General features: G+C 41.8%; 1 protein-coding gene across 1 annotated transcript; it reads left to right on the plus strand.

Moving 5' to 3' along the window:
• The first annotated feature begins 327 nt into the window (after positions 1–327).
• Positions 328–27,769, plus strand: RAB40B (RAB40B, member RAS oncogene family). Its single transcript, XM_060764459.2, has 6 exons — positions 328–850; positions 16,973–17,033; positions 17,502–17,562; positions 17,864–17,941; positions 19,921–20,143; positions 26,721–27,769. The coding sequence occupies exons 1-6, from the start codon at positions 709–711 to the stop codon at positions 26,993–26,995; spliced, it is 840 nt and encodes a 279-aa protein (XP_060620442.1). The 5' UTR covers positions 328–708; the 3' UTR covers positions 26,996–27,769.
• The last annotated feature ends 214 nt before the right edge of the window (positions 27,770–27,983 follow it).

The following is a 27,983-nucleotide window of genomic DNA, read 5'->3' on the forward strand; positions in this document are numbered from 1 at the left end:
CCCCGAGGCCGGTCTCGAACCCGCGACCTCAAGCCTCGCTCGCTCACGCGCCACCGCACACAGCACATGCCTCACCCTCCGATGTGTAAACACAACCGCCCTGCCCCGCCCCTCCTCTCCCACGCGCCAAGGCGACGGGCAGGCGGGCCAGCCAATCGGGCGGGCAGAAGGCCCCAGCAACCGAACCGACAGGTCTCGAGGGGGCCGACAATACCCGAGAGGGGGCGTCGCCGCCGAATTGGGAATTAACCAATGAGAAAAGTGAACGAGGCTCTTTCCCCTCCCAATGGGCGTGGCCGAGGGAGCCGCGGTCCAATGGGAAGAGAGGCGGAGGAGAGTCGCTTGGGGCTAGATGACGGAGTGCTGCGCCTGAGGCAGACTCGACGGCGAGCGGAGGAGGTGGCGGTGCTTCAGCGTCCCTCACAGACAACCTTCCGCCTCGAAAGGCTCCCGTCAGTCAGTCAGTCAGTCCTTCGGCCCTCGGTGGTTGTGGGCTGCCGATGCGGTGCTCCTGTGGGTGGCGCGGCTAAGAAGGCCGCCAAGGAGCCGCGCAGCCCCCCCGCCGTCGCTGTCCTCCTTCCCCCGAGAGTCCTGCTGAGGGGGCCCGGTTCGGAGTATGCCGTCGTCGCCTTGGCTGAGCCCCTTCTGGGCCCCGTGCGGAGACGCTTCTCCTCAGAGACCCGCGTGACAGCGCCGAGGAAGGGGAGGATGAACCACGTGGGCAGCCCCGCCAAAGCCTACGACTTCTTGCTGAAGTTCCTGCTGGTGGGGGACAGCGACGTGGGCAAGGGCGAGATCCTGGCCAGCCTGGAGGATGGGGCCGCCGAGTCGCCCTATGGCTACCACATGGGTAAGCGGAAGGGGAAACTGCAGAGGCACAGCTCTTGGGGACTGGGTTTGGGGCAGGGCCTTCTTTGCATGGCTCCCCCCTGCACAGAGAAGAAGGCAGCGCTCGCTTAGCACTGCCTGCCCTTTTGGGAGAGCATCTAAATGTAAATGTGCTTTCCAAATATGTCATTGCTGGTGACACAGTGCTTTTTAGATAATTGGGTGACAGGGAAGTCAGGGTGTAACAGCAAAACAGAGGCATTAAACCAACCCCTTATAAGAGAGAGGGACGCATAAGCGCATATACTCGAGTATATGCTGACCCAAGGCACCTAATTTTACCCCAAAAAACTGGGAAAGCGTATTGACTCGAGTATAAGTCGAGGGTGGGCAATGCAGCCGCCATTTCAAATAGCTGCAGTATCTATTTCAAAATAAAAATAGATACCAATAAAATTAAATTAATTGAGGCATGAGTAGGTTAATTTTTTTTGAATCTATAGAAATAAAAATGTAATGTTCATTTGTGGGATTAACATAACTCAGAAACCACTGTACAAATTGACACCAGATTTGGACACAATACACCTATCAGGCCAACGAGTGACCATCACTCATAAAAACACTGAAAAACACAGCAAAAGAAACTTTAAAAGCCAAAAAAAACACAATACATTACAAAGCATGTGCAAAACCACACACACACATATGCAAACACACATATATACACATATACAGAAATATATTCACACATATATACACACACAAAGCACATATACACAGACTGGGCCACAGCAATAGGTGGCACGGGACAGCTAGTATTTATATAAAACTGTAATTTAAGATAAGACTGTCCACCTCTGATTAAATCATTATTCTAACCTTCTTCAGTGTAAAAGTGCTTATGCATTCTTCCAATAATCACAATAGTTTGTTTTAACTATACATTTTGGGGAAAATGCTGTGTGTATATGAATAAGGAAAAGCGGGAAAGATTAGTGCCAAGAGGAAGAGAAGAAGGTGCGCGCTGTGCAAGAGAAGTGGAGAGGAAGGAGAGCTGGGTTGCTGTGCGGAGAGCTGAGGGTCCTAGCAGGAAGGCATGGAGCTGAAAGAAGCCCTTTTTTCAGCCCCATGCCTTCCTACCAGGACCCTCACCCAAGTATAAGTCATGAGAGGCTTTTTCAGCCTTAAAAAGGGCTGAAAAAATAGGCTTATATTCAAGTATATACAACAACAACAACAATAATAATAATAATGGGATCTGCACGCATTATTCGCCGATACATCACACAGTCCTAGACACTTGGTAAGTGTCCGACGTGTGATCCAATTCAACAGCCAGCAGAGTGTCTGCTGTGGACTCATCTTGTTCTGTTTCAAATAATAATAGCTTTATTCTTATATCTCACTACTATCTCCCTGAAGGGACTTGCGGTGACTTATAGACGGCACAAAGTGCCAAAAAACAAAACAGAAAAGTGAACACAGTATAAAATACAATAAAATAAAACACCTGCATGTATAAAAACATCAATTCAGACTCAGTCAAACTGCGGTCCTCTAACCGTGACAGTAAATTACTGGCACCATGGCCAGGCTGTAAACATTAGGAATAAAATAAGTGCCAGCTGCAGTAATGGAGAGAAGGCAGTGGATAAAGTGCAGGGCATACTGAAATTGTAAGAATGATACCTATTGGGGACACAACCTACCTCATGAAAAACTTTCAATTATACTTGTGTGTGTGTGTGCTTTCTGACTTATTTCACACAGACTGAGAGGTCTCTCATCACGTTCACACTGAAACCAATACACGAACATGTCACAACATGTTTGGAAAGCTGTGATCTAGACTGTGGAATATGGATGCAGTTGGGTACCACTTTAACTGCTAAATCTCAATGCTATGGAATCCTGAGAGGTGTAGTTTGGCAAGGCACCCCAGGACTCTTTATTAGAGAAGGCTTACGGTCTTGTAAAACTATAACTCCTATGATTCCTTAGCATAGAGCTATCACAGGCTGGTTCTACACTGCCAAAAATTATAGTTTGGACTGCATTGTATGATCAGTGTAGAACAGGTATGGCCAAACTTCGATCCTCCAGATGTTTTGGACTTCAACTCCCACAATTCCTAACAGCCAGTAGGCTGTTAGGAATTTTGGGAGTTGAAGTCCAAAATACCTGGAAGGCTGAAGTTTGTTCACGCCTGGTGTAGAACCATATAATGCAGTTTGAATGACATTGAACTGAATTATATGGTTCTACACTGACCATATAATGCAAATCAAACTGCATTAGTTGACAGTGTGGAGCCAGCCACAGTTAAAAGTGGTATCAGACTGCATTAATTCTACAGTGCAGATGCACCCTGAATTTTGGAAGGATCCTCTTTCCATCACATACACAGAATGCACAGAGAAGAAGGCAAGGCTTGTTTAGGACTGGCCTTCTGTGATCACTGAGTCATCATCACAGCCATCTCCTATACACTGGCAGGAATCAAGAAATAAATAGAGGGCAGAATTTCGACAGTAGTGGTCCTGTCTCCCTTGCTGCCTTGAGGTATGGCATTTTTCTTCAGAAACGAAAATGGTGATGGGAAAACTTATTTCAGCTACTCTGTGCTGTTTGTTTTGTGTATGCTTCATTGCTCATCTCTCATCTGTTTATGTTATAATAAAGAGCGAACTTCTACAAACCACCATGTATAAAAGTTTAACTTATAAGCAGACGGTTGATTTCCACATATGTATGTCTTAAGGTACTATCAAGTTTATTTCGAGTTAGAAAACCTGCACTATCAGATGGATGTAATCATGAACACTATGGACTAGATGGACGAAAGTAAATGAGAGGGTGATGTGAAGACCAGAAGTGGGGAGGCTTTAGGCTTACAGGACATCCTTGGCTTTTAATTACAAACTAAGTTCCACCAAACCAAACTCGGGTGCAATACAAGAAGTCAAGAAGACAGAAATGGAATTGTAAAATTAAGTGTCCTTTGCCACATGCTCAGGCCAAGAATTTATTTTTCAATAGGAAAATTTATTTTTCAACCCACATAAATTGCTTCACACATGTATTTTCCCCACAAAATGCCTGACTCAATTTAGGATGGAGAGGAGGATTTTATTTTTTGCTATTTTTAAACCACTGGGAGTCAGAATCCCTTGCTCATCTGCTGCAGACCCCCTATCTAACTATGAGTTGATCCCAATCCACCGTCAGCCCATCTGCTATATCTTAGCAGATCTACAAGTGACTACAATCCAAGGAGAACAAAAATAATCACAGAGGCAATGCAATATCATTCTTTTTTTGGGTATCTTAAAGGCACTTCTGGTATTCCGTCTGAATGGGAGACAGAGAACACAGCTTAGGAAAACTAAAATTAAACATAGCTGGTAAAATAATGTAAACCTGGTAATGCTAAAATAAGCGGCTGACCCCACTTGGCTTTCTTGGAATCTTGTCCTGTAATATACACATTCTCACTAGAATAGAAAAGATGGGTTAAAAGGGGGATATCTGATATTTTGCTTTGGGTACCTTGAAAAAGAAGAATGGTGTGATTCACTATTTTGTTTTTGAGTCCCCTGCCCACAAATCACTGCTGAAAAACCTATTTGGGAAATTGAAAAGACAGATCTGTGCTTCTATCAGTTTACTTTGATTGACCATAGATGCGATTTTCTACAAGGGAAAAACGGAACACTCTGGCTTCTTGCAAATAGTTGTATGACCATTCCATTTTTTAAAATGGGTGAAATCTATTAATCATATGCAACAGAACTGAGGCCTTACAATGTTATTAGACTGGATCTTCCTAGACAGCATAACCTGTGGGCAGATATGGGCATTGGAATCCATATAATATTAAATAATTGCTTCTTTTTAGATGGCAGTGAATAATGCCATGTTCTTTAGTGTAATGTTCATCCCTATAAAGGTGGGTAAGAATCTGGATAATTTTCCCCAAAAACAGGAAAACAGAAGAGTAAGTACAGCACAAGACTGTAATAGCACTTCCAAGTGTTTCTGAAGACCTGATACAGATAGGATGAGTATTTTTGGCATTAACACTGGAACATTTATTTTTAGTTTGTTCCTTCATTTCACCTGTTAAGGAATGAGAGGCTCAAACAGGCCAGCTGCATCTGATACATTTACAAATCTTTAACTTGATTCTGAGAAGCAAAATGTCATTTATTTGAACATGGTTCATGGGAGAATTGTAGGCTGTTAGGAATTGTGGGAGTTGGAGTCCAAAACACCTGGAGGGCCCAAGTACGCCCATGCCTGTGCTAGACTAATCTTATCTCTTTTTTTAAAATAGATTTATAAGCTTGGTAGATGCAGGGAATGCTTCTTTATGTAGCATATCTTGATTTAGTAAGGCCATTGATGAAGTCCCCCATGACTTTCTTGCAAACAATTTAGTCAATTGTGGGCTAGGCATGGTGCCTCTATTCTGCTTTGGTTAGAACTCACCTGGAATACTGTGTCCAATTCTGGGCACCAACGTTCAGAAGAGATATTGACAAGCTGGAAGGTGTCCAGAGGAGGGTGACTAAAAGAGTTCTGCTTTGGTTAGAACTCACCTGGAATACTGTGTCCAATTCTGGGCACCAACGTTCAAAAGGGATATTGACAAGCTGGAAGGTATCCAGAGGAGGGTGACTAAAATGATGGAAGGTCTTTAGACCATGCCCTATGAGGAGCGTCTTAAAGAATTGAGTATGTTTAGCCTGCAGAAGAGACGGCATGATAGCCATGTATAAATATGTAAAAGGGTGCCATAAGGAAGAGGAAGCAGGTTTCTTTTCTGCTGTCCTTGAAACTAGGACTCAGAGCAATGGGTTCAAATTACAGTAGAGAAGATTCCATCTGAACATTAGGAAGAACTTTCTGATCGTATGAGCTGTTCAACAGTCAAACTCTGCCTGAGTGTGGTGGAAGCACCTTCCTTGGAAACTTTTAAACAGAGGCTGGTTGGCCATCTGTCAGGGATACTTTGTGCTTTTCCTGTATGGCAGAAGGTTGGGGACTAGGTGGCCTATGTGGTCTCTTCCAACTCTATTATTCTAATAAACTCAATGGAATATACATATGAGTAGGTATGTGTAAGATTATATAATCAGCCTGTGAGTGCAACAGTGGCATTTAGATAAGATCACGGCTATGGAATAATTCTTACACACACAGAGTAATTCAATGAAAACATAGTATTTCATGTAAACATACTGAAAACAAAATTGTTACTATCTTTACCTTAAAAGTTGAAGTTTGCTCATTTTAAGTGCATAACAGCTATAATTGGATGGCTGTGTTGCTTTATTGAAAGTGTTTTGGAAGCTGTTAGATGTCTATATTTATGAGTAGATATGTATAAGATTATATTATCAACCTGTAAGTGCACCAGTGGCATTTGGATAAGAGATTTTGATCAGTAAATGTTGAAAAGCTATAGGCTTCATGATATCTGATCATTTTTATTTGGTTTTTTTATCAGCAGAGAAGGATCCTTTCTAATACATACCACATTTCCCTATCCCCTGTTAGCATTTCACCACCTTCTCCTTGCAGAGGCCCTACTATTATTATTTTTTTCTTTCTTTTTTTACTGACATAACCAAAGAACCCTTTTATTGGTTTTAATCTCTCTGACAAGCCTGAGTTCATTTTGTGCCTTAGCCTTACGACCCTTTTCTTTTCATATGTTGGTTATATGTTTGAATTCCTCTTTGGTGATTCCCCCCCTTTTCCATTTCTTGTGCATGTTAGCTCAGTTATAAGTTCTTTGGATATTCATTCTGGTTGTTTTACACTTTTCCTATTTTTCTCCTTGCTGGCACTGTTTGCAATTGTGCCTTCAGTATTAAATAGTTTTAACTCTGATTTACGTGTATATGTTGCGTAAAATCAGCACTTGGCCATATCATCCTAGGGCACAAAACATGAGAGAAACAAGCTGTTTGTGAAGAGTTAATCTTTCAACTTTCCCATCAATTAGTGAAGAGCTAAACCTGAATTACTTGCTAATGCAGTCTAACATGGGTTATAATCTGGCTTGTTGCACAATGGGACTTTCTTCCATATATGTAGCAACAAAATTGCTGCCATTTTTTTCTTTACAGATCGAGTATAGTGGAATGTAAATGTAGGAATGTACATTTACTTACTTGCCTTCTCTTCAAATTTGAAAACTCTTAATGCGCAACTTTAAATAAATATTTGTGCACTTTAGGGTTTTGAATCTTCAGTGTTGGTAGTCTGTGGCAGCAAAATATATTTAGAGTGAATCCATAGTTTTTAAAAAAATTAAGTACCATGGTAATAGGGTAAAATTTTATCTAGCAAGATCAGTTAGGACCTTGGACAGAATACACTGGAAGGTGCTGGATTGAGAATACTTGCATACAGAAGGAATACAGTTGCTGCAGCAGCAGAGAAACATCTTCTGAGTCCTTACTAAAGGTTGTTTGTCTAGTCCTGTTTCTAGTCCCACTCATTCTCAGGAGCTGTTTGTGTAGTTTAAGGACTATTGTACAGTGTAATAGCCATGGACTCTTACCGCATAGGTGTGGTGAGGAATATCTTCCCACAGTTAATGAGTCCAACTTTATCTTTCAAACCAGAAGATCCTAGAGTTAGGAATAACTGGCTCCTAAGGTCATGTTTCTTTCTCTAAGCATGTGAGGAAGATGATGGCTGAAAAAATGGCACTGATATTAATATATCCCCAGCAATTCAAAACACCTTTTGCCTCTTTATTAGCTCAGTAATGAATGAAAATACAAGTAGTAGATTTGAATGTTTTTTTTTTTCAAAATGCATTGCAGGCAGCCCCCAAATTACAAACAAGATAGGCTCTGTAGGTTTGTTCTTAAGTTGAATTTGTTTGTAAGTCAGAACAGGTACATTTTTTCAGTGTTTTGCTGACTATGTCCCTGTTCAGAAGATTTCACCGCACTTTCTGTTCCCGTGACAATTGGATTTTGAATCATATGGCTTGTTGTGGAATCAAGGATTGGTGATAAAGCTTCAGTTGAGACATCTTTTCCACCATGATAACCCTTTCAGGAGTGATTTTCCCTTTTTGGGGGCTAGATTTCTCTCACTTCCTGTTGTCTCAACCCCATTATTAACTATGAGTCATTTGTAGGTTGGATGTTTGAAATTTGGAGACTGCCTGTATAGTAATTAACAGTGCTATTCTTTCTAGTAATTAATATTGTGCTCCTTTATCATACTAGCTGGTAGAACAGTGAAACAATTTCACCCACAAATAATGTAGATGCTCTCCATACTCTCTACATAAACAGAAACATACTACAGTACTTAATAAAAACCCTTTCAACTAGAGCTTTTAAGACACAAAGCATAGGACTTTCAAAATCACCAAAAGCTTGGACAGTGATGAAAGAACCATGGGAGATAGAATTGGTTCCAAATGTGTCTGTCTTGCATGACAAACACAACATGTGGTTTGGAGTGATTACATGCCTGCATTTCAGTTTTCCAGGAAATGCAGACAGATACAGTAAAATCTACACCATTAACGTCTTAAAATGGGGTTATTGGAGTCTGAATCAGTCACTGTTTTGCTTACCTTAAAGTAGGGTATTTTTAAAAAATCTTTCTAATCTTTTACATCTGTACTTAGAAATGAGTGACATAAATGAGATATATAACGAAGTATATAGGCATAAAATGACTGCTTTCCCTCATCTGTGTCATAAATACCAATATGCCTGATTTCTATGAGCATGTTGTGTCTTTTATACATACTGTGGGCCATCCCTATTTCAAGGAGAGAGGTCTTTATGGGTCAATGGAATGCAGTATGAATAAGTATTTTCTATTTATATTTTTAAATTGCAACATGCTAAATGATTGGATACTTTCTAAGTTTGGTATTGTATGGAAAATTGTTCTGCATACAGTGATGTAGTAAAATGGTGTCCCATATATACAATTACAAAATCAAGGTTTGTGTTTTCAACTTTCAAAAAATACTTTCAAGCTGTGGATGGTTGCATTGGTGGATACAAAGGGCCAACTGTATTAGGCCTCCTCCTCTGTTCTGTTTTTATACTGCAGACAAATGATGATTAGGGACAGTACTGTGCCCTTATTTTCTGTTTGGCAACTTTTAAATCTAGAAAGCCAGTGTAATTTTCCCAGTAATTGTTTGCTTTATAATTGTTTAGTATTATCTGAGATAATGTGTGAAAGGAACGGTCTGTAATCCCAAATGTATTCACTGAGAGAATAATGTTCTGGCTGCCAGTGAGTTTCCGGACCCAGTTCAAAGTGCAGAATATTACCTATAAATGCATAAACACTTCATGTCCAACCTATCTTTGAGACCGCATTTCCTTTTATGAACCAGTACGGGGTTTAAGATCTACCAGGGAGGCCCTCCTCTTGGTCCCACCTCTGTCTCAAGTACAGTTGGGAACGAGAAAAAGGGCCTTCTCGGTGATAGCCCCCCGGTTTTGGAATGCCCTCCCGAGGGAGATCAGGCTAGCCCCCACCCTCCAAACATCTAGCACAAAATTAAAGACCTGGCTTTTTCCGACAAGCAACCAACCATGTTTAGACTCTCCAATAATATATATGACCTTTAGATTCTTTATTAGCACTTTATACTTCTGAGATCAAATACTGCTGTTTTATCTATGACAATTGCTGTATTTTATTGGTTTTTTTTTACCAAGGGGCATTATGAATTTATGATATTGTGTTGATTGTTTATTGTATGTTTTGTTTTGAACTTGTATTTTGCATGCCACACCTTCAGTGTTTTGTGAGCCACCCCGAGTTCCTCTGGGAGATGGTGATGGGATATAAATAAAAAGTTTATATTATTCTTATTCTTATTATGTTGTATTCATGCAGGGAGTGATATCATCAAACACCTTAGTCTACGGTTCTGAACAAACCTACTGGACAGTAGATTCTATTGAATAGAGTAAGAGTTATTTCCAAAAACACATTAATTATATTTTACCATAGGAGAGCATCCTGTACAAATGGTTTGTGCATGTTCTACATGTTGTAGGATACCTTATGATGATTATGGTGTAAGCTCTTTATAAAACTACCTAATTATGTAAACACAATCATTCTGGATCAAAAAGTGATAGCCACTGTAAATTCCTTGCAAAATTCTAAATAGTGTTTGTGAGGAGAGTAATGGAAGCTTATATTGGGGTAAAATCTAGAAATGCATGTTTCTTTCATATGAAGAATATAAAACCTGACAGTTGATGTCAGGTTATAATAATTGGTGACAGCAAAAATGGTTGAGCTTCTAGTAGCAGGCATGAGAATTCTATATTTAATTAAAAATGATGTTGCTAGTTGCAGCACGACTCAAACACCTACGTGCTCTCCTTTGTTGTGCTATGTTGGGTGTTGCAAACTATTACAGATGCAAATTGTCTCATGCTAAGCATAATTGCCATATGTAGCAGAATTTTGGAACAGAAGAAATGAATCACGTTTAAAATCGGATAATGACTAATTACGTAGGAGTCCAGATAAAAGAATAAAACAACATAATTTATTTCATAAAACCCGTATAGACTATTTATGGGAGGCTCTATTTAAAAGCTGAGTCTGTTTGAAGTATGTTCCAAAAAGTGCCAATTATGCTTCTGAACATTTCTGTGTTGCAGTAATTTTACATTTTATTCACCATCCGAATCAAAAATGAAAAATGTATGCATGGAACTCCACTTTCAGATCCTTTTTCTAATAGCTAAAAATGTCTCTCAGAAAATCGTGATTCTAAGTAAATATTCTTCATGGTTGGCTTTAATTTTTAATGAATGTTATTCATCAGGTTTTTCAAAATTCAAGTAGACCAACAGAGCTGTAAATATTTTGTGGCTAGAACAATTCACTTTGAACATCCCCCAACCTTTAATTAATTCATCAATTATTTTCCACAAGGTCAGGTTCATTCACATTTGATAGACAAAATAGCACAATTGCGTTGCAGTTTTTGCTTCATGGTAGAGCAGATTTTGATATGTGTTGTCTTGTTGAAATTGCTTTCACATTTGTTAGATGTTGGAGTTAATTTTCATTTCACTGAAAATTAGTTTCAGAATTTGTACAAAGTTATTTCCATTTAATAAGATAAGTGTGGGCCATTTATACTATTTTTTCTGAAAGAAGATACAATCAGCTATCCAGGACTCCTGCTATCCCTGAAATCAGTATCATTGGTGATTATGTTGCTTTGCTTTGTCCTTCCTACCAGATGTCCATTTCATCTCTTTAAATTATTATTTTTTCCCCAGTGGTTTTAATTTGCTTAAATTGATTTTACTTGTATGCTACCCTGACCTCGTTATGTGGGGGCAGAAGGGAAGTAAATATTTTCAAGCTTTTTATAGTAATTGTCTACTAATTCAGATTGCAGCTGGCTAGCTGCTTTCCTTTCACCCATTGAGTTCTTTTATCCAGCATGAGACAGTGCACTCCTCTGAATATTGTTGAGTTGGAGTAACCTAATCAGGGTGCGTGTATGTGTGTACTTGAGTACTGAAAATCATTTCTCTCCTGTTACATTGGTAAAGATCCTAGAATTCTTTCATTTGCATAGAACTCATATGACTCAGAGGTCCCACCCCTTGTGCTAATATAAATATTTATGCAGATCCAGGGAGGCTGTGGGTGTGGGCCAAGGAAGCAGATAGAGGAAGGATCTGACACCATACTGAATCGGTTTCTCTGGCAACTTGTTATTGCTGCAGCAGGAAAAACTCAAGCCAAGAGAGATGGGGGACATATTGTTAAACAAGCTCTGCCTCTTCGTCTCTTTTATTCCTTCTTCTGTAGTGCTGTAAGATCCATACTAGTCAACTCAAGGGATTGGACTAATTGGCTCTATTAATTCTCAGTTGTGATACTGTAGTTAAATGTCATCCCAATTGCTTCATTTGCCTGATGCAGACTCAGTAATTCAAATACTCTGCAATTATAAAGATCTCGAGAATGGATGTTACTATAGCAAAAGCATGAGATCAGAAATGAAAATAATTCTCTTTGCTTTTTTAGAAGCAGGCATTTTACAGGCTAAAATAAGCTTGCTAAAATGAATTTCATTTCATTTCATGACTTCTAACAGCAAAAGCATTGGGGTTTTTTTTAAGGGGAGCTACTATAAAAAAGAGACGAAAGAGAAAAGTGTTGCCATTCATAATGAATGGCATATAAATATTACTTCATTAGCTTTTTAAACACAATCTGAAGCTCCTCATCTGAAGCTCATCAGGAAATTAGAAAGACTACAGGTAATCCCCAAGTTACAAACATCTGACTTACAAACAACTCATAGCTAAAAATGGGGGCGAGATAACAGGAAGTGAGAGAAATGTATCCCTCAGAAGGGAAATTCACTCCTGGAAAAATTATCACAGGGAAAAGATGTCTCCACTGAAGTTTTATCACTAATCCTTGTTTCCACAACAAGCCAATTTTTTCAAAATCCAATTCTAACAGGTACAGAAAGTGAAGTGAAATCTTCTGAACAAGGTCACAGCAAAAGAAACACCACAGGAGTGTTAATTTGGGAACTACCTGTGTATTGACGACAAACTGAATTTAGAATAACAATTGGTTTCCACATTTGCAGGTCTAACTTTCATGATTTTTGTATTCATTGATTATTTGCTCCCACCTCCATTGTTACCCTATGCCATTTTAAATAGGGATTGCAAGTGTCACAAGACTGAGAAACTGAATATGCAGTGAGGCTTGGTATGTTGAATAGGTAGATGGAATTTTTTGTGGGTTGAATATGGTTGGAAGGGGTAAAATTACTCATGGTTTTTCCACTTTCATCCATGTCTTCAGGATACACTCAGTAAAAGGCTGAATGTATCCTGAAGACAATTACCATCAGTTTCCTTTCCACACAATCATTGCAGTTTTCAAGGTCTAGTTGAAATTAGAAAATGTAGTAGCTCTGTATGGTATGTTAATGTAATACAGATTAGATTAGCTCCATGGGTAGGCACTGCTAATCCATATTAAGAATGTTAATTAAATGCAACCTGTTTGGAGCAAGAGTAAATTTAAATGAGAAGAAACACTTTCATTTTATTTTAGAGACTATCTGCCCAGGACTTTTGAAAAGTATTTTTGTCTCTTTGGAAAGCAATACACTTTTCTTAACATAAGAAAAGGCGAATGAACTATGAAATGGGAATTTTTATACAAACAGTTCAGAATGTGGTGTAGAATACCAAAGCATAAACTAATACAATATATTATGCACAAAATGTCTAGTGCAGATTCAGTTCTTTAGATCAGATGCATTTATAACGTAGACATCATCATCATCATCATCATTATTATTATTATTATTATTATTACTTTATTTGTACCCCGCTAGCATCTCCGAAGGACTCGATGCGGCTTACATAGGCCAAGGCCTCAAAACACAATACAACAATACAATACCTAAAGCAAATTAAAAACAGTTAAGCAGTATAAACAACAGCAATAAACAATACATCAAGACACTATAAAACTGGGCTGGGCCAGAGTAATGGGTACAAGATTAAAAGTGCTGATGTGGCAGGAGGTATGTAGGATTATAAAGTAAGTGCAGTGTGCGGTGTGCAGCAGTCTTAGTTCTACTAAAGTGCTTCTAGGACTTGGTATTGGAGATTCCTAATCTGAGAAGGCACATCGGAACAGCCAGGTCTTCAAGTTCTTTCTGAAGACTGCCAATGTAGGGGCCTGTCTAAGATCCTTTGGGAGGGTGTTCCAGAGTCAGGGGGCCACCACAGAAAAGGCCCTATCTCGAGTCCCCACCAAGCGCGCTTGCGACGCAGGTGGGATCACGAGCAGGGCCTCTCCAGATGACCGGAGTGAACGCGTGGGTTCGTAGACGGAGATGCGGTCACGCAGGTAGGGTAGTCCCAAACCATTCAGGGCTTTGTAGGTAAGCACCTGCACCTTAAATTGGGCTCAGAAAATAAACGGCAGCCAGTGGAGCTCCTTGAACAGGAGGGTTGACCTCTCTCTGTAAGGAGCCCCGGTTAACATCCTGGCTGCTGCCCATTGGACCAGTTGGAATTTCCGAGCCGTTTTCAAGGGCAGCCCCACGTAGAGCGCATTGCAGTAGTCCAATCTAGAGGTGACCAAGGCATGGACCCCCCCGGCCAGATCAGCCTTCGCGAGGTACGGTCGCAGCTGGCGCACAAGTCTCAATTGTGCAAAAGCCCTCCCGGACACCGCCGATGCCTGAGCCTCAAGCATGAGCGATGAGTCCAAGAGGACTCCCAAACTGCGGACCTGTGGCTTCAGGGGGAGTGTAACCCTGTCCAACACAGGTTGCCACCCTATACCCCGATCCGGTTTGCAATCGACCAGGAGGACCTCTGTCTTGTCGGGATTGATCTTCAGCTTGTTCCTCCTCATCCAGATAGACACAGCGGCCAGGCACTCGTCCAGCACTCAAGAGGCCTCCTTGGAATTAGGTGGAAAAGAGTAGTAGAGTTGTGTGTCATCTGCGTAGAGATGGCACCCAACTCCAAAACTCCGGATGACCTCTCCCAGCAGTTTAATGTAGATGTTAAAAAGCATGGGAGACAGAATAGAGTCTTGCGGGACCCCACAGGTCAAAGGCATCTCCCAGCTTCACTATCTGGGTTCGTCCCTCCAGGAAGGACCGGAGCCACGACAGCCGCTGAAATGTCCAAGAGAACCAACAGAGTCACACTCCCCCTGTCCAGCTTTCTACGGAGGTCATCCACCAAGGTGACCAAGGCTGTTTCGGTACCGTGACCAGGCCTGAAACCAGACTGTGACTGATCTAGGTAGTTGATGTCATCCAAAAAGCCCTGGAGCTGGAAGGCGACCACCCGCACCTTACCCAAAAAAGGGAGGTTGGAGATCGGTCTGTAATTGTTCAGCACCATGAAATCAAGGGAAGCCTTTTTGAGGAGTGGACAAACCACAGCCTGTTTCAAATTAGATGGAAAAATCCCTTGTTCCAACGATGCATTAATGATCAACACAAACCAAGCAACCAACCCCTCCCTGGCCGATTTAATTAGCCAAGATGGGCAAGGGTCTAGTGCCGAAGTGGTCGCCCTCACAGCCCCAAGGACTTCTTCCACAGTCTCAGGAAGAACAAGCCTAAAAGAATCCCACAAACTTGGACAAGCAGATGCCTCAATCACCTCATCTGGTACTGTGATGAAATTGGAGTTGAGCTCAAGGCGTATCTGAGCAACTTTGCCTGCAAAATGGTGTGCGAACTCGCAACACCGAGTTGCTGGGTCGTCGAAGGTCTCCTCCACCACAGGTGGGTGAAGGAGTTCCTCGACAACCCGAAACAGCTCCGATTACCTATTTGCTGCAGACGCTATATGGGTGGTCGTGAAAGATTTCATTACAGAGAAGCTCAGGGCTCTTAGTTGTTTATGAAACTAATCCCCAAAGATCTTTATATTGTATTAAAGGTCTAATCCCCATAGATCTTTATATTGTATTAATGAAATATAGGAATACATGGTATACAGGTCTGAAGTTATTTACCTGTGCTCTTTGGGATCATTAATTATTGAGAATATTAGGTGCGTGGAAATACCACTGCTAACAATGATGTTACTAGTATCCTGAATGCAGATTCTTTTTCTGTATGCTTCCAGCTAGCAAAGACATTGGAGAGTGTTCTCAATGCAGAGATTATTTTTCTTGCTGGAGCTTCCTCTTGCTTATATTTCACCTGTTGTTACTGTGGCATCATAACTACAGCCTTGCCCACCACCTGTAATTTTGGTTGCTTGGCTCAGAACTGAGACCAAGGTGCCAAAACCATCTACTTCTGATAGGGTCCAAGGGACTGGGAACTCTGGTACAAAGCCATGGTAGAGGAAGCTGGATATGAAAAAGCTGTGACAAATGAATGGCTACTCTCTTTGACAAGCACTTTGGAAAGAGCAAGTCCAACTAAAGTCTCAAAATAAATTGTAAAGTTGGAGTCATTTTTAAAAAAAATCCTTATAAAGGTGTGTGCTGTAGCCTACAAATCAGATTACTCCAAAGGCTTGCTGCTTTTGCCACCAGAGACTTTTCTATTGCTCTGTGTTTCCCTTCTAATAATGATAGAGGCATAGTCTTGCTTAGGATCAGGTTAGAGAGAAAAATAATGCTGCTGAGGAATGACATCCCACCCTTGTTTTCTTTTAAAATTCTATTTCCTGAAAGCACCAGATCCTGTCTGATCTTTGAAACTATGAAGGATCAACTCTAGTTAGGACTTAGATGGAGGACCACCAAGGAATATCACTACAGTGGAAGGATATGAAAAACCAACTCTTTAGTATTCATTGCTTAAGAAAATATGTGGAATTAATAGGATTACCTTAAACTCAGAGGAAACAGAAAAGTACACAAAAAATCCTATATGTGTTCTCATCATACTGCTCCAGGATTGGGAACAGGAACAGATGTGCCGCTTGACATTTGAGAGAACATTAAACACTGTAAATGTGCATCCTCTTCAACAATTCTTTGGGGGAAGGTGACTAATAAACCTTACAAATACTAAATAGCTGATTATACACAAGTGCAATCACTCTCTGTCTACAGCCAGGGAGAGAGTGTCACCTCTTTGCAAATGAGTTCTCCCTCTTGCAGTTGTATCATCTGGACTTAGAAAACAAGTCTTTTGGGATGGGATTGTTGGTGAGACTGTCTTCTGGAGGAAAGACATCCCTCACCCATTATGTGTGACATTGATATTGCTAGCTAACCTTTTCAGTTTGTTTATTTGGTTAGCATTGGGACTTTAAACCCTATCAAGTAAAATTTAAAATATAAAATAATACATGCTACATCTACACTTGGAACTGATCTGAATGTGTTCTGAAAGAATAGGTATTTTAGAAATTTATTTGATGTTCCTCAACTGTTGCCTAGGGTTGGAGTCTTTCTAAACCCACCACTGCCCTGCTGTGTACTATTTGTACTATGCATCATAACCCTGCTTAGTATTAATGCAGAATAATAATGTATTTTTGGCTTTCAAATATTTTGCAATGAGGGAAATAGACTTTTTTAACGGATTTAACGTTCTGTTTCCCTTCCCCCCCCCCCCCCCAAGGTATTGATTACAAGACAACAACAATACTTCTGGATGGCCGCCGAATAAAGTTGCAACTCTGGTAACTATTTGTACTATGCATTCTCTTGTTGGTGTAGAGGACCAATCCATTGACCTAGGAGTTTCCCTCACACCAGGATTCATAGGCAGGAGTCCAGCACTCCTTTTCAGTTAAACTGAAGACTCAGTTTAGTTATAAAGCCTTGAACAGTGATAAATGTACTCAAATTAGCCAATTGTCTAAAGTTAATACAATATATGCAGTGACTGTTGCCATTTTAAGTACAGTGTTTTTGTATTCTATCTTGTAGTGTGCGGAAACTCTTATTTAATGAGGCCAAGCTCACATATAAACAGCAGGGCAGAGTCAAACATAAACTCTTCTTTATTTAATAACATTTTCTCTTCCCAGTTTGTAAGAGGGAAAGTCTCTAGCAAGCACTGGGTATTATTGCACATATATGTTTCTAAGCACATTAGTCTTCAGAACAGAAGGGCAATGCATTTTAACAGTCTGTATTCTCTTCAGGGACACATCTGGGCAAGGCAGATTCTGCACCATCTTTCGTTCCTATTCCAGAGGAGCCCAGGTAAGCACAATGTTACCATCTTTGAAATATATTGTTGTGGCAAAATGAACTTATGTAGAGCTCAAATGGAAGAAGATACAATAAGTGCAAATGTATTGCTGAATATGCTGCTTGTAAAAATGTTTGTTTTAAGGTTTGAATATCCCTCAAGCCACCAAAAATAAATTCCTCACAAGAAATGTTGAATGTTGTTAAAATGTTTTTCCCATTATTAAAAAAAAGTCAGATTATGCAAGACTGTTCAATGCATCACATGTCTTATCTATACACCAAGCTAATTTAACATTTTTTCTTTAATCAGGGTGTGATACTGGTATATGATATAACAAATCGCTGGTCATTTGATGGCATCAATCGTTGGATAAAGGAGATAGATGAGGTAAGACACATTTCCAAATGTTCCATGTAGCACTAAAATAAGTTATTGAACTTTTATTAGGAATCATAACAATATTTTGGACTTTTTATAAGAATTTTTAAAAATCCAGTTATTTTATCAATTTGATGGAAATAATTGGAGTAATGCTTGAGAGAAAACAAATCTGACATATTTTCCCATCTGATAAGAGAACTTTGAATGCTCGACTCTTAAAAAGCTTGGCTTTGAACCCGTGTGTTCACTCCCAATTGTTCTGCTAAATTAGGGTTGCCATGTCTTATATCCTGACAGATTCCCTATCTTTAAGAACTGCGTGGCAGAGAAATATGACATCTTCCATGCTGGCCATAGTTGTTTACTACTATAGATGGCTGAGAATTTTTATTGTTTTTGTAAGAACTTGCCATAATCACAATTTGTGGGTTTTAAAATTTGAAATGATTTCTAAAATTATAAGAGAAAGTAAAATCAACAGATTTATCCATCACTTCTACCACTCCCTATCTGTCATGGGATCTCCCCTCCATATGTATGGGAGTTGGTACCACTGAATTGATTAGGCCAGTTATGTTGTGTCTGAGAATTCATGGCACACCCTGCAACATGAAAGCATCATCAAGTCTATTTGAAGAATTTTCTAATAGGAGAGAACTGTTTACTATCTCCATGTCTTATAAGAGGAGGATCTATTGACAATGGGCTGACTTATTTTCTGGACATTGTGTATATTCAATTGCTTGTAAACAGTTTCAGTTATTTTTTTCAAAAGCATGGAAAATATCATATTTCTTGAAGCACATGTATCTTAAAACTGTCATCCATGCTTTTTTTATTCTCTATACAGGGTCAATTCTTGGTGTATGGTGGGAACATATTTGTCAGGTTTGGGTTTTTATTAGCTTTTAGCCCCAAATGTAGGTGGTCCTTTTATTTCATATTTCCTGAATGTATAAGCTGAAGAATAGGTAATAGGACACTTTATTACATAAACCCATTTGCTTTATTAATAAAGGTCCTGCTTGATATTAACATTAATGCAGGGGAAGAATGGTGATATACTTCCACACAGTCCTATATCCCAGAATATTAAGGCAGAGAATCCCACATTATCAGAGTGTGGACTCAGATAACCCAGTTCAAAGCAGATATTGTGGCATTTTTTGCCTTTGTATTCTGGGATATAGGGCTGTGTAGAAGGGCCCTCAGTGATATGCTAAGAAAAGATGTGCCAGAGACTCAACTTGTTTCCAGGAAAAAAAGTGTAAAGCTGTTTATTTCAGGGGGATTTTATTAGACTGTCACCCTTATTCTAATATTATACAGCATATTTTGGCTGCTTCTTTCCTGCCTACCCCTTCCTGTTCTCTATAATCATCTTGGATAGGTAGGTTTTTTATGTTCTTGGAATTGATGTTGAATTGGGAGTAATCACCTAAACATAATAACTGATGGTATAAGAGTAAACATGATGATGTTGAAGTTTTCCCCACCTTCGGCAACAAAGAGGGAGAAGAGATAGGTTTTTGTGCCTTTCCTGACCATCCACAATGTAACCGAAGCATGCCTTATTTTCATGTTCTCTTGGCAAAATTACAGTGAGAGAGAGCATATAGAAAAGAAGTATTCCCAAATAAAATATCATGGAGTGATCAGGGGAGGATATATTTTTATATATCTAAACAATTTTATCCTGCCATTTGGACATGAACCACACTCTTCCTCTTCTCCCAACTTGACTTCCAAAGAGTGAGGCTACATCAGCTATAAGTTAAAGCAATGGGAAGGAACATTGCTTTTCTTTAGTAGGAAAGGAAACATGCAGCCAGCCCACTCACCTTCTGCCTTGCCGCAGGAGTCTATTACATCTTAGGACGTAATGCCACTTCCCTTCCCCAATGAATTGTTTTGCCCATAATATTTTGTTGAAGGAGAGGTCTGTAGATTTGACAGCTGACATATTGCTGCTTCTCTTAACTCAGCATGCTCCTGGTGTCCCCAAAATCCTGGTTGGCAATCGTCTGCATCTAGCCTTCAAGCGCCAAGTCTCTACTGAGCAAGCACAGGCCTATGCTGAAAGATTAGGCATGACATTCTTTGAAGTGAGCCCACTCTGCAATTTCAATATCACCGAGTCCTTTACGGAACTTGCCAGGATAGTGTTAATGAGACATGGGATGGATCGACTGTGGAGGCCAAACAAAGGTAAGTCATGTAATATTTCAGGTATATTTCTATATAGCAGACTTTAAATGGTTCAAAACAATTGCTTTAAAATAGTTTAATAAGTGATTTTGATTTTCTGAGACCTATTTGTAAGCAATATAAAAACTAGAAGCCCTGCTTGATAACACACTTCCTCCCTCCCTCCTTTTTTGTTTGTTCTAATCATAATTTAACATTATATCTCTACTAGCACTAATTATGGTCAATTGTAATCCTGCTGTTTTTTAGCTAGTATCTGTAGACCTAATTGAAATGCTTGTGTCAGTTCAATGAAATTGGAAGAGGTTCATGCCAAAGCTGATGCTTGCTTTACAAAACCTGTTTGGCAGGCAGATAGTATTAGCATCTCCCCGTACCCTGAATGGCACACAGGAAAATATTGTGAATCTCTATCTCCTTGGGAGAGTGGGGGACAATGAGAAATACCAGATCTAAAGAGTGTTATCATATTTATTCTTCGTGTCCTCTGCGAAATCCACACCTATGGGTTTCCCTTCGCGCATGCGCAGAAATCCGGAACATTCTAAGTTTGATGAAATAAAAAATGATTATTTTGAGGCTCCGCCCCCCTCCCCGCCCCCTCGTATATATATCCCGCCGTGTGCGGGTGAGCTCTAGTTCATTTTTCCGCGCTAATCAGGCAGCATCTCGGAACGTTCTCTCTCCATTCTACCGGCTGGGCTTGACTTAAGGACTGTTTTTACTACCTCCGTCTCCTCTCCAACCCTGACTCGGACTGGCTGACTACTCTTTTGATTACAGGCTAAGCATGTCTTCTCCTTATTTCAAAAACTGCTCGGCCTGCGGGGCTACCCTCCCCGAGGCCGATAAGCACTCCAAATGCTTACTATGCTTGGGAGAGGCTCATAATCCCCAGTCATGCGACATTTGCCTCAGCTTTACAGCTAGAGCTCGCAAAGGCAGAGATAGCCGTTTGAAAGCGCTGTTATATGAGCGCGCTTTGGCTCCTCAGGCTTCCTCTGCCCCCTCCCATTCCTCCCCAACCCAAGAGCCCCCTCAGCCTTCCTCTCCACGTGCTGGAGATAGGCGAGACCCGGGCCAGGCGAGCGCTTCCTCAGTGGAGCCGCCGAGAAAAAAATCCAAGCCCTCAAAACAAGCTGCGAGGGTGACAAAAACAAAAGAGAAAGCCTCAAAGCAAAAAAAGGGACGGCAACTCACTGGCGAGCAGCCCTTGAGCCCCCCTACCCTGGAACCGATGCCCCATCTCTCCGGTTCCGTCACACAGCTTCAGGATCGCCTTCCCTCCTTGCTCCATTTGGAAGATCCTTCCTACCTTCCCCCGCTGGAGCTCCTGGATCCGCTGCAAACTGATCCTAATACGGAGCTTTCTCCTCCGCCCCTCCCTCCCTCCCAGTCATCTCCTCCTCCCTCCCCCAGCCCTCCGGATTCGCCGGTACCGAGGGAGACTCCTCCCTCGGAACAGCAAGCTTCAGCAGCGCGCGTTCCGCGCCGCCGCCAGCGCTCTCTCTCCCCTTCCCCTCATCCCTCTCCTAGCCCCCACCCTTCTAAAAGGGCCAGACACGAACAATATCATCCTTATAGCCCACAGGATTACCCTTATCACCTCTACCCTCCCCCTCCTCCTTACCCTATGTACCCCTTCTACTATCCCCCTCCCCCCAACCCCACCAGGGACTACAGTGCCCATTATCCACCCCAGTTTGGATACCCACAACCCCCACATGCAGCCCCTACAGCCACACTTTCTCATCCTCCAGAGGAACACATTGCTCCAGACCCCCCCCAGCCACTCCAAGACCCCCTCATTCAGACTCACCAAGAATCAGAGATAGTGGACTTGGAATCAACAGATGAGACTCCACTTATACATGAACCACTCCCAGACCCTGACCCTTCTCCCAAGAACTTGGAAGAATTTAAAAAATTCTCTGCCCTGCTAATAAGGCTAGCTAGGACCCTAAATCTGGCTACACCTGAACCCACAGACACTGTGGTAGACCCCTGCTTTACTTCTACTGAACAACAACAGCCCATGTCTACTGTGTTGCCCACCTTACCATTTCTACTAAAAATTTTAAAAAATACTGGAGTCGCTCCGGCTATGATCCCGGCAACTCCTAAAAGAGCAGAAAATTTATACCGTATTGATCTCTCCGCAGCTTCATGGCTTTCTAAAATGCCTAAAGCAAACTCCATTGTAACTGATGCTCAACCAAAACCTGTCCAAACTAACCAGACCTCTCCCTCTGATAAAGAGGGAAGGAAACTTGACTCCATGGCCAAGAAATTCTATTCCTCAGCATGCTTGTTTGCACGCATGGCTCATTATGGGGTTTATATGAGTGTATATCAAACCCACCTATGGAACAAAATATCACCCTACCTGGAACTGTTACCTCCAGCTGATCAGCCACTGGCTCTAGCTTTTAAGCAAGAGGCCCTACTTTTGTCATCTTTACAAAAGGATCTTGCAAGAAATACAGCAGACACTGCTGGCAAACTCATTGCAGGCTCGGTGGCCCTTCGCCGTCATGCCTGGCTAAGGGCTGCTATCCTCTCTCAATCACAACGCAACCTCATCGAAAACCTGCCTATGGACGAAGCAGGACTTTTCAACCCGGAGACTGATTCGCAACTCGAACATTCTCATAAAATGAAACAAACGGTCTTCAAATATGACCAACAACCTCACTCTTACCAACGCCAACGATGGGGCTCATATTACTACCGCCCTCATTACTACAACAGACCTTATAACACCTCCTTCTACAGAGGACGACAGAGATCTTACACCCAGTCTACAGCCCCGAGACGGCCTCAGCTTCCTTTCAGAGGTCAGTACCGTGGTACCAGACCCTCCAATAACAATAAACGTCGTTTTTAGCACATCACTAACCATTACCACTCATCCTTCCATACACACACCACCATTCACATACTTCAATAGACTACAGCCGTTTCTTCCAGCATGGCAATCTATCACCACAGATGCCTGGGTTTTGGACATAATTGAAAGAGGATATGCGATAGAGTTTGACACATACCCACCTGTTGGAAAGGTCCTCCTTACACAACCCTCCCAGGAGATTTGGGAAGAGATACACTCGCTCCTTCAAAAGGGCGCCATATCTCCCAACCCCACACACAATACCGACACCTGCTTTTTTTCTCGATACTTCCTAATAGACAAGAGGGACGGGGGACTACGCCCCATCCTAGATCTTCGTAGGCTTAATACCTTCATCACACCACGCAAATTCCGCATGGTTACACTTCCTAACATACTACCCTTCATCCCACCGGGAGCGTGGCTAGCGACGGTGGATCTACAAGATGCCTACTTCCATATCTCAATTAGGAACTCCCATCGCAGGTTCCTCACCTTTGCAGTGCAAGACAAACACTTCTCGTTCAACTCCCTCGCGTTTGGCTTGTCCACCGCACCCAGAGTGTTTACAAAATGCATGTCAGTCATAGCGGCGCACCTCCGCCAACAAAACATCGTGGTTTTTCCTTACCTCGATGACTGGTTATTTTGTTCTATATCAAAAACGCAACTGTGCAAAGATATTCATTACGCCTTATCTCTCTTACAGGACTTGGGTCTGGTTGTGAACCAGGAAAAATCCCATCTCACCCCAACCCAACGAATCCAGTTCATCGGAGCCATCATAGACTCCACCCTCCAAAAGGCCTTCCTTCCAGACGACCGTTTCACCAACCTTCAGCAATCAATCCTAAATCTCCAACAATCCCGTCGGGCCTCGGCCTGGGCTATCCAGTCTATCCTTGGACACATGTCATCTACCACAAATGTAACCCCATTTGCCCGCCTAAAGATGAGGCCGCTGCAGAGATGGTTCATCAAGTCATTCGACCCCCTACGAGAATCTCAATCCCGAATCCTATACCCACCCCACTCCGTCCTCCACTCCCTCTCATGGTGGACAAAGCAATACAATGTTCAATCGGGTATGCCTTTCACCCAACCTCACCCATCCATGTCCCTCACGACAGACGCCTCCAACTCGGGCTGGGGAGCGCACCTCAAAGGTTTCAAAGTGAGCGGCCACTGGTCCCCTCAGGACCGAAACCTACATATAAACGCACTCGAGATGATGGCTGTAGAAAAGGCCCTCAGAGCCTTTGTCCGCATCGTTTCGAACCGCAAACTCCAAATTGTGACAGACAACACTGCAGTCAAATACTACATCAACAAACAAGGGGGAACACGCTCTCACACCTTACTAGCCATATCGACACGAATTTGGGAATGGTGCATACAGAGGAACATCCTCCTCACAGCCATCCACCTACCAGGCCAGGACAACATACTGGCGGACTCTCTAAGCAGGTCCTCAAAGAACAACCACGAGTGGCAACTACATCCCACACAATTCAAAACTCTCACCCACAAATGGGGCACCCCCAGCATAGACCTATTCGCATCCCCTGTAAACACACATTGCCCTCTCTACTGCGCAAGGCTCCGCCCTCACGCATCCCCAGGTTGTCTAGGAGACGCCTTTCTGTTCCTATGGTCTCCAGGCCTCCTTTACCTATTCCCACCTCTCCCTCTCCTATCCCCAGTCATAGCCAAGATAATTCAGGACAATACCGATTGCATCCTGATCACCCCCTGGTGGCCGCGTCAGCACTGGTTTGCTCCTCTCCTCTGCATCTCCAACAAGGAGTTCCTCCGCCTCCCCCCAACCCCGGACCTTCTCTCAATAGAGAACGGCCTGGTCCTCCATCCGGACCTCCACTCCCTTTCCCTAACGGCGTGGAGGATCAAACCACAATGAACCTATCCGACGATGTTTCCAGAATTCTGTTGGCCGCCCATAAACCTACCACTAAAAAGTCATACCATTATAAGTGGTCATCTTTTCAAAAGTATACTCAAACAGTGGGCTACACGCCCACCTCAGCACCTATTTCGGTGATACTAGATTTCCTTGTTACCCTTTCTAACAAGAATTTCTCCCTTTCCTCGGTTAAGTGCTACTTGGCAGCAATCTCTTCTGTTCGCAGGAAATTCGGCTTGCCGTCCCTTTTTCAAGACAACCTTGTCCAGTTGTTCCTCAAGGGCTATAAAAACGTTCACCCTCCTACGTCCCTTCCTTCACCTCAGTGGAGCCTAGAGTTAGTATTATCCCAGTTGTCAAAACCGCCCTTTGAACCTATGGCCTCTGCCGACATTTCCCACTTGTCTTGGAAAACGGCATTTCTCGTGGCCATTACGTCTGCTAGGCGATCGAGTGAGTTGACAGCTCTACGCTCAGACCCTCCATACATTAGGTTCCATGACGACAAGGTGGTCCTCCGGACCGATGTTACGTTTTTGCCCAAAGTTGTTTCTCATTTCCATATGTCACAAGATATTGTTCTCCCGGCCTTTTTCCCTAACCCATCCTCCCCGTTGGAGGTAGCGTTACACTCCCTTGATGTTAAGAGAGCACTCTCCTTTTATCTACATAGGACCTCCACCTCTAGGAAGTCCCCTAAGTTGTTTTTGAAATACAGAAAAGACATGCTGGGCCACCCTATATCATCTCAAGGGTTGGCCTCTTGGATTGTTTCGACGATCCAACTAGCTTACCAATTGGCAAAGAAAGAACCTCCTTCTCACATTGTGGCTCACTCGACACGTTCGGTGTCCACGTCCCAAGCTTTTCTTCGAGGAGTCCCCTTGGACCAAATCTGTAGAGCAGCCACGTGGTCTACTCCCTCCACGTTTGTCTCCCACTACAAGTTGGACATACAAGCAAAGAAAGACGCTGCTTTTGGCAGAGCCGTCCTCTTCTCCTGCGTGGCATGACCCACCTCCAGGTCAGTAGCTTGCTATTCACCCATAGGTGTGGATTTCGCAGAGGACACGAAGAATAAATTTAGGTTGCTTACCTGTAACCGTATTTCTTCGAGTGTCCATCTGCGAAATTCACACAACCCGCCCTTCCTCCCCTCTGTCATGCCTCTAGACCTAGCTGTGATTAGCGCTGGGGAACTAGAGCTCACCCGCACACGGCGGGATATATATACGAGGGGGCGGGGAGGGGGGCGGAGCCTCAAAATAATCATTTTTTATTTCATCAAACTTAGAATGTTCCGGATTTCTGCGCATGCGCGAAGGGAAACCCATAGGTGTGAATTTCGCAGATGGACACTCGAAGAAATACGGTTACAGGGAAGCAACCTAAATATATTCAAGTTACGTATCTGGATGAAGGAAAAAAGGGTAGATGATTTCTTACTCTGAAGTAATATATAGAGATAAAATTATGATGACTATATGTACTACTACCTAGAGTTGCAAATAAAACTAGAAATAACAGTGGTCATCTTCCAGTATCTGCTGGAATTCATATTTTATCTAAATTCAAACACTCAATATGCTGACTTTGTGGAACATATTTCCACAAAATTTCACATTTTGGAAATTTCTACAAGGAAAATGAGTGAGTAGAGAGCTTGAAAAGTACTGTTTAACCCTGCTTGTGCGCACTGCCCTCATGTGGCTATTTAAAATCTTGTTATTTGTTCAATCTAATGTGCATGTTTTAATTTATTCCAGTCCTGAGCCTGCAAGATCTTTGTTGCCGTGCCATAGTTTCATGCACTCCTGTGCACCTTGTTGACAAACTTCCACTTCCTGTTGCCTTAAGAAGCCATCTCAAATCCTTTTCTATGGCCAATGGTCTTAATGCTAGGATGATGCACGGCCGTTCCTACTCACTTACTGCCAGCAACAACAACAACAAAAGGAACAGCCTGAAGAAAGTTAAAATCATCCGTCCAATCCAGAGCCCTCCAAAACACTACACCAGAAATAGTTGTAAAATCTCCTAAGCCCATGATTGGAAAGCTCTGGTCAAAGACTTCAAAACAAGGACTAATTCAGCAGCCTGGACTGCCGTGTGTACTACATTACAGAAAGAGAACAAAGGAAAATGTTATTTTAGAAATGTTTGTTTTTAATAATGCTGCTTCCAAGTGCATCATACATTATTTGTGAATGAAGGGAAATGACACTTTGCTGTTTTTATATATTGATTTTTGATGTGCATGAGATTTTCTGTGTTTTATAAAGGGAATAATTTATAATACTGACACTATATCTCAGAGGTCACTCATTTAAATTGCTACATTAAATTAAATATTGTTTAGTTGGTTTGTTTTGTTTTCATTTAGATAGAAAATGTCAATCTGTAGATTCAACACAATGTATTGTATACATTGTAAGAAATACAAAGAGTGAAATAATTCTAGTAATGTTGCAGTAAAGCATCCGATTCTGGTTTTGTACAGCTTTCCCAGTAATTTTAAGTAATACTTTGAGCTATTAATGTGTATATGCAATATGCACAGGAATTTGTCCCATCCATGTATAAAATATTTGATAACGTTTTTGCTATGTTGTTTAGGGATTGATCTGTGGGTTATATGCTTATTTTTCTGGTAAAGCTACAATTTTGTATTGAATATTCTAGTAATCAGTTATTGAGAGAGCAAAAGCCAAAGATGTCAAGATGTAATTGCCACATCATTAAGAAGAGTATGATTTCAAAAAGTGTTCTATCAGGAAAAGATATTATTATTTAAAAATAAAAATAAAATCTCCAATGTGTATGTGTATGTGTATATTTGCAGTTAAATATTTGACTTGAGTTCATTTGCAGTTTAGGGAGGGCCCTTTAGATTCATCAGACAGAGAGCTCTTGGGCCTCACTGAACTACAAACTCTAGACTCCACAGGAAGTTGTCATGGCAGCTAAAGCACAAGAATACCCTAAAAGACACTAAATCCAGAGCTAAGCAGAGATCAACAATGACTAAA

Source organism: Anolis sagrei, chromosome 2 (assembly GCF_037176765.1).
Source record: "Anolis sagrei isolate rAnoSag1 chromosome 2, rAnoSag1.mat, whole genome shotgun sequence".
Lineage (NCBI taxonomy): Eukaryota > Metazoa > Chordata > Lepidosauria > Squamata > Dactyloidae > Anolis > Anolis sagrei.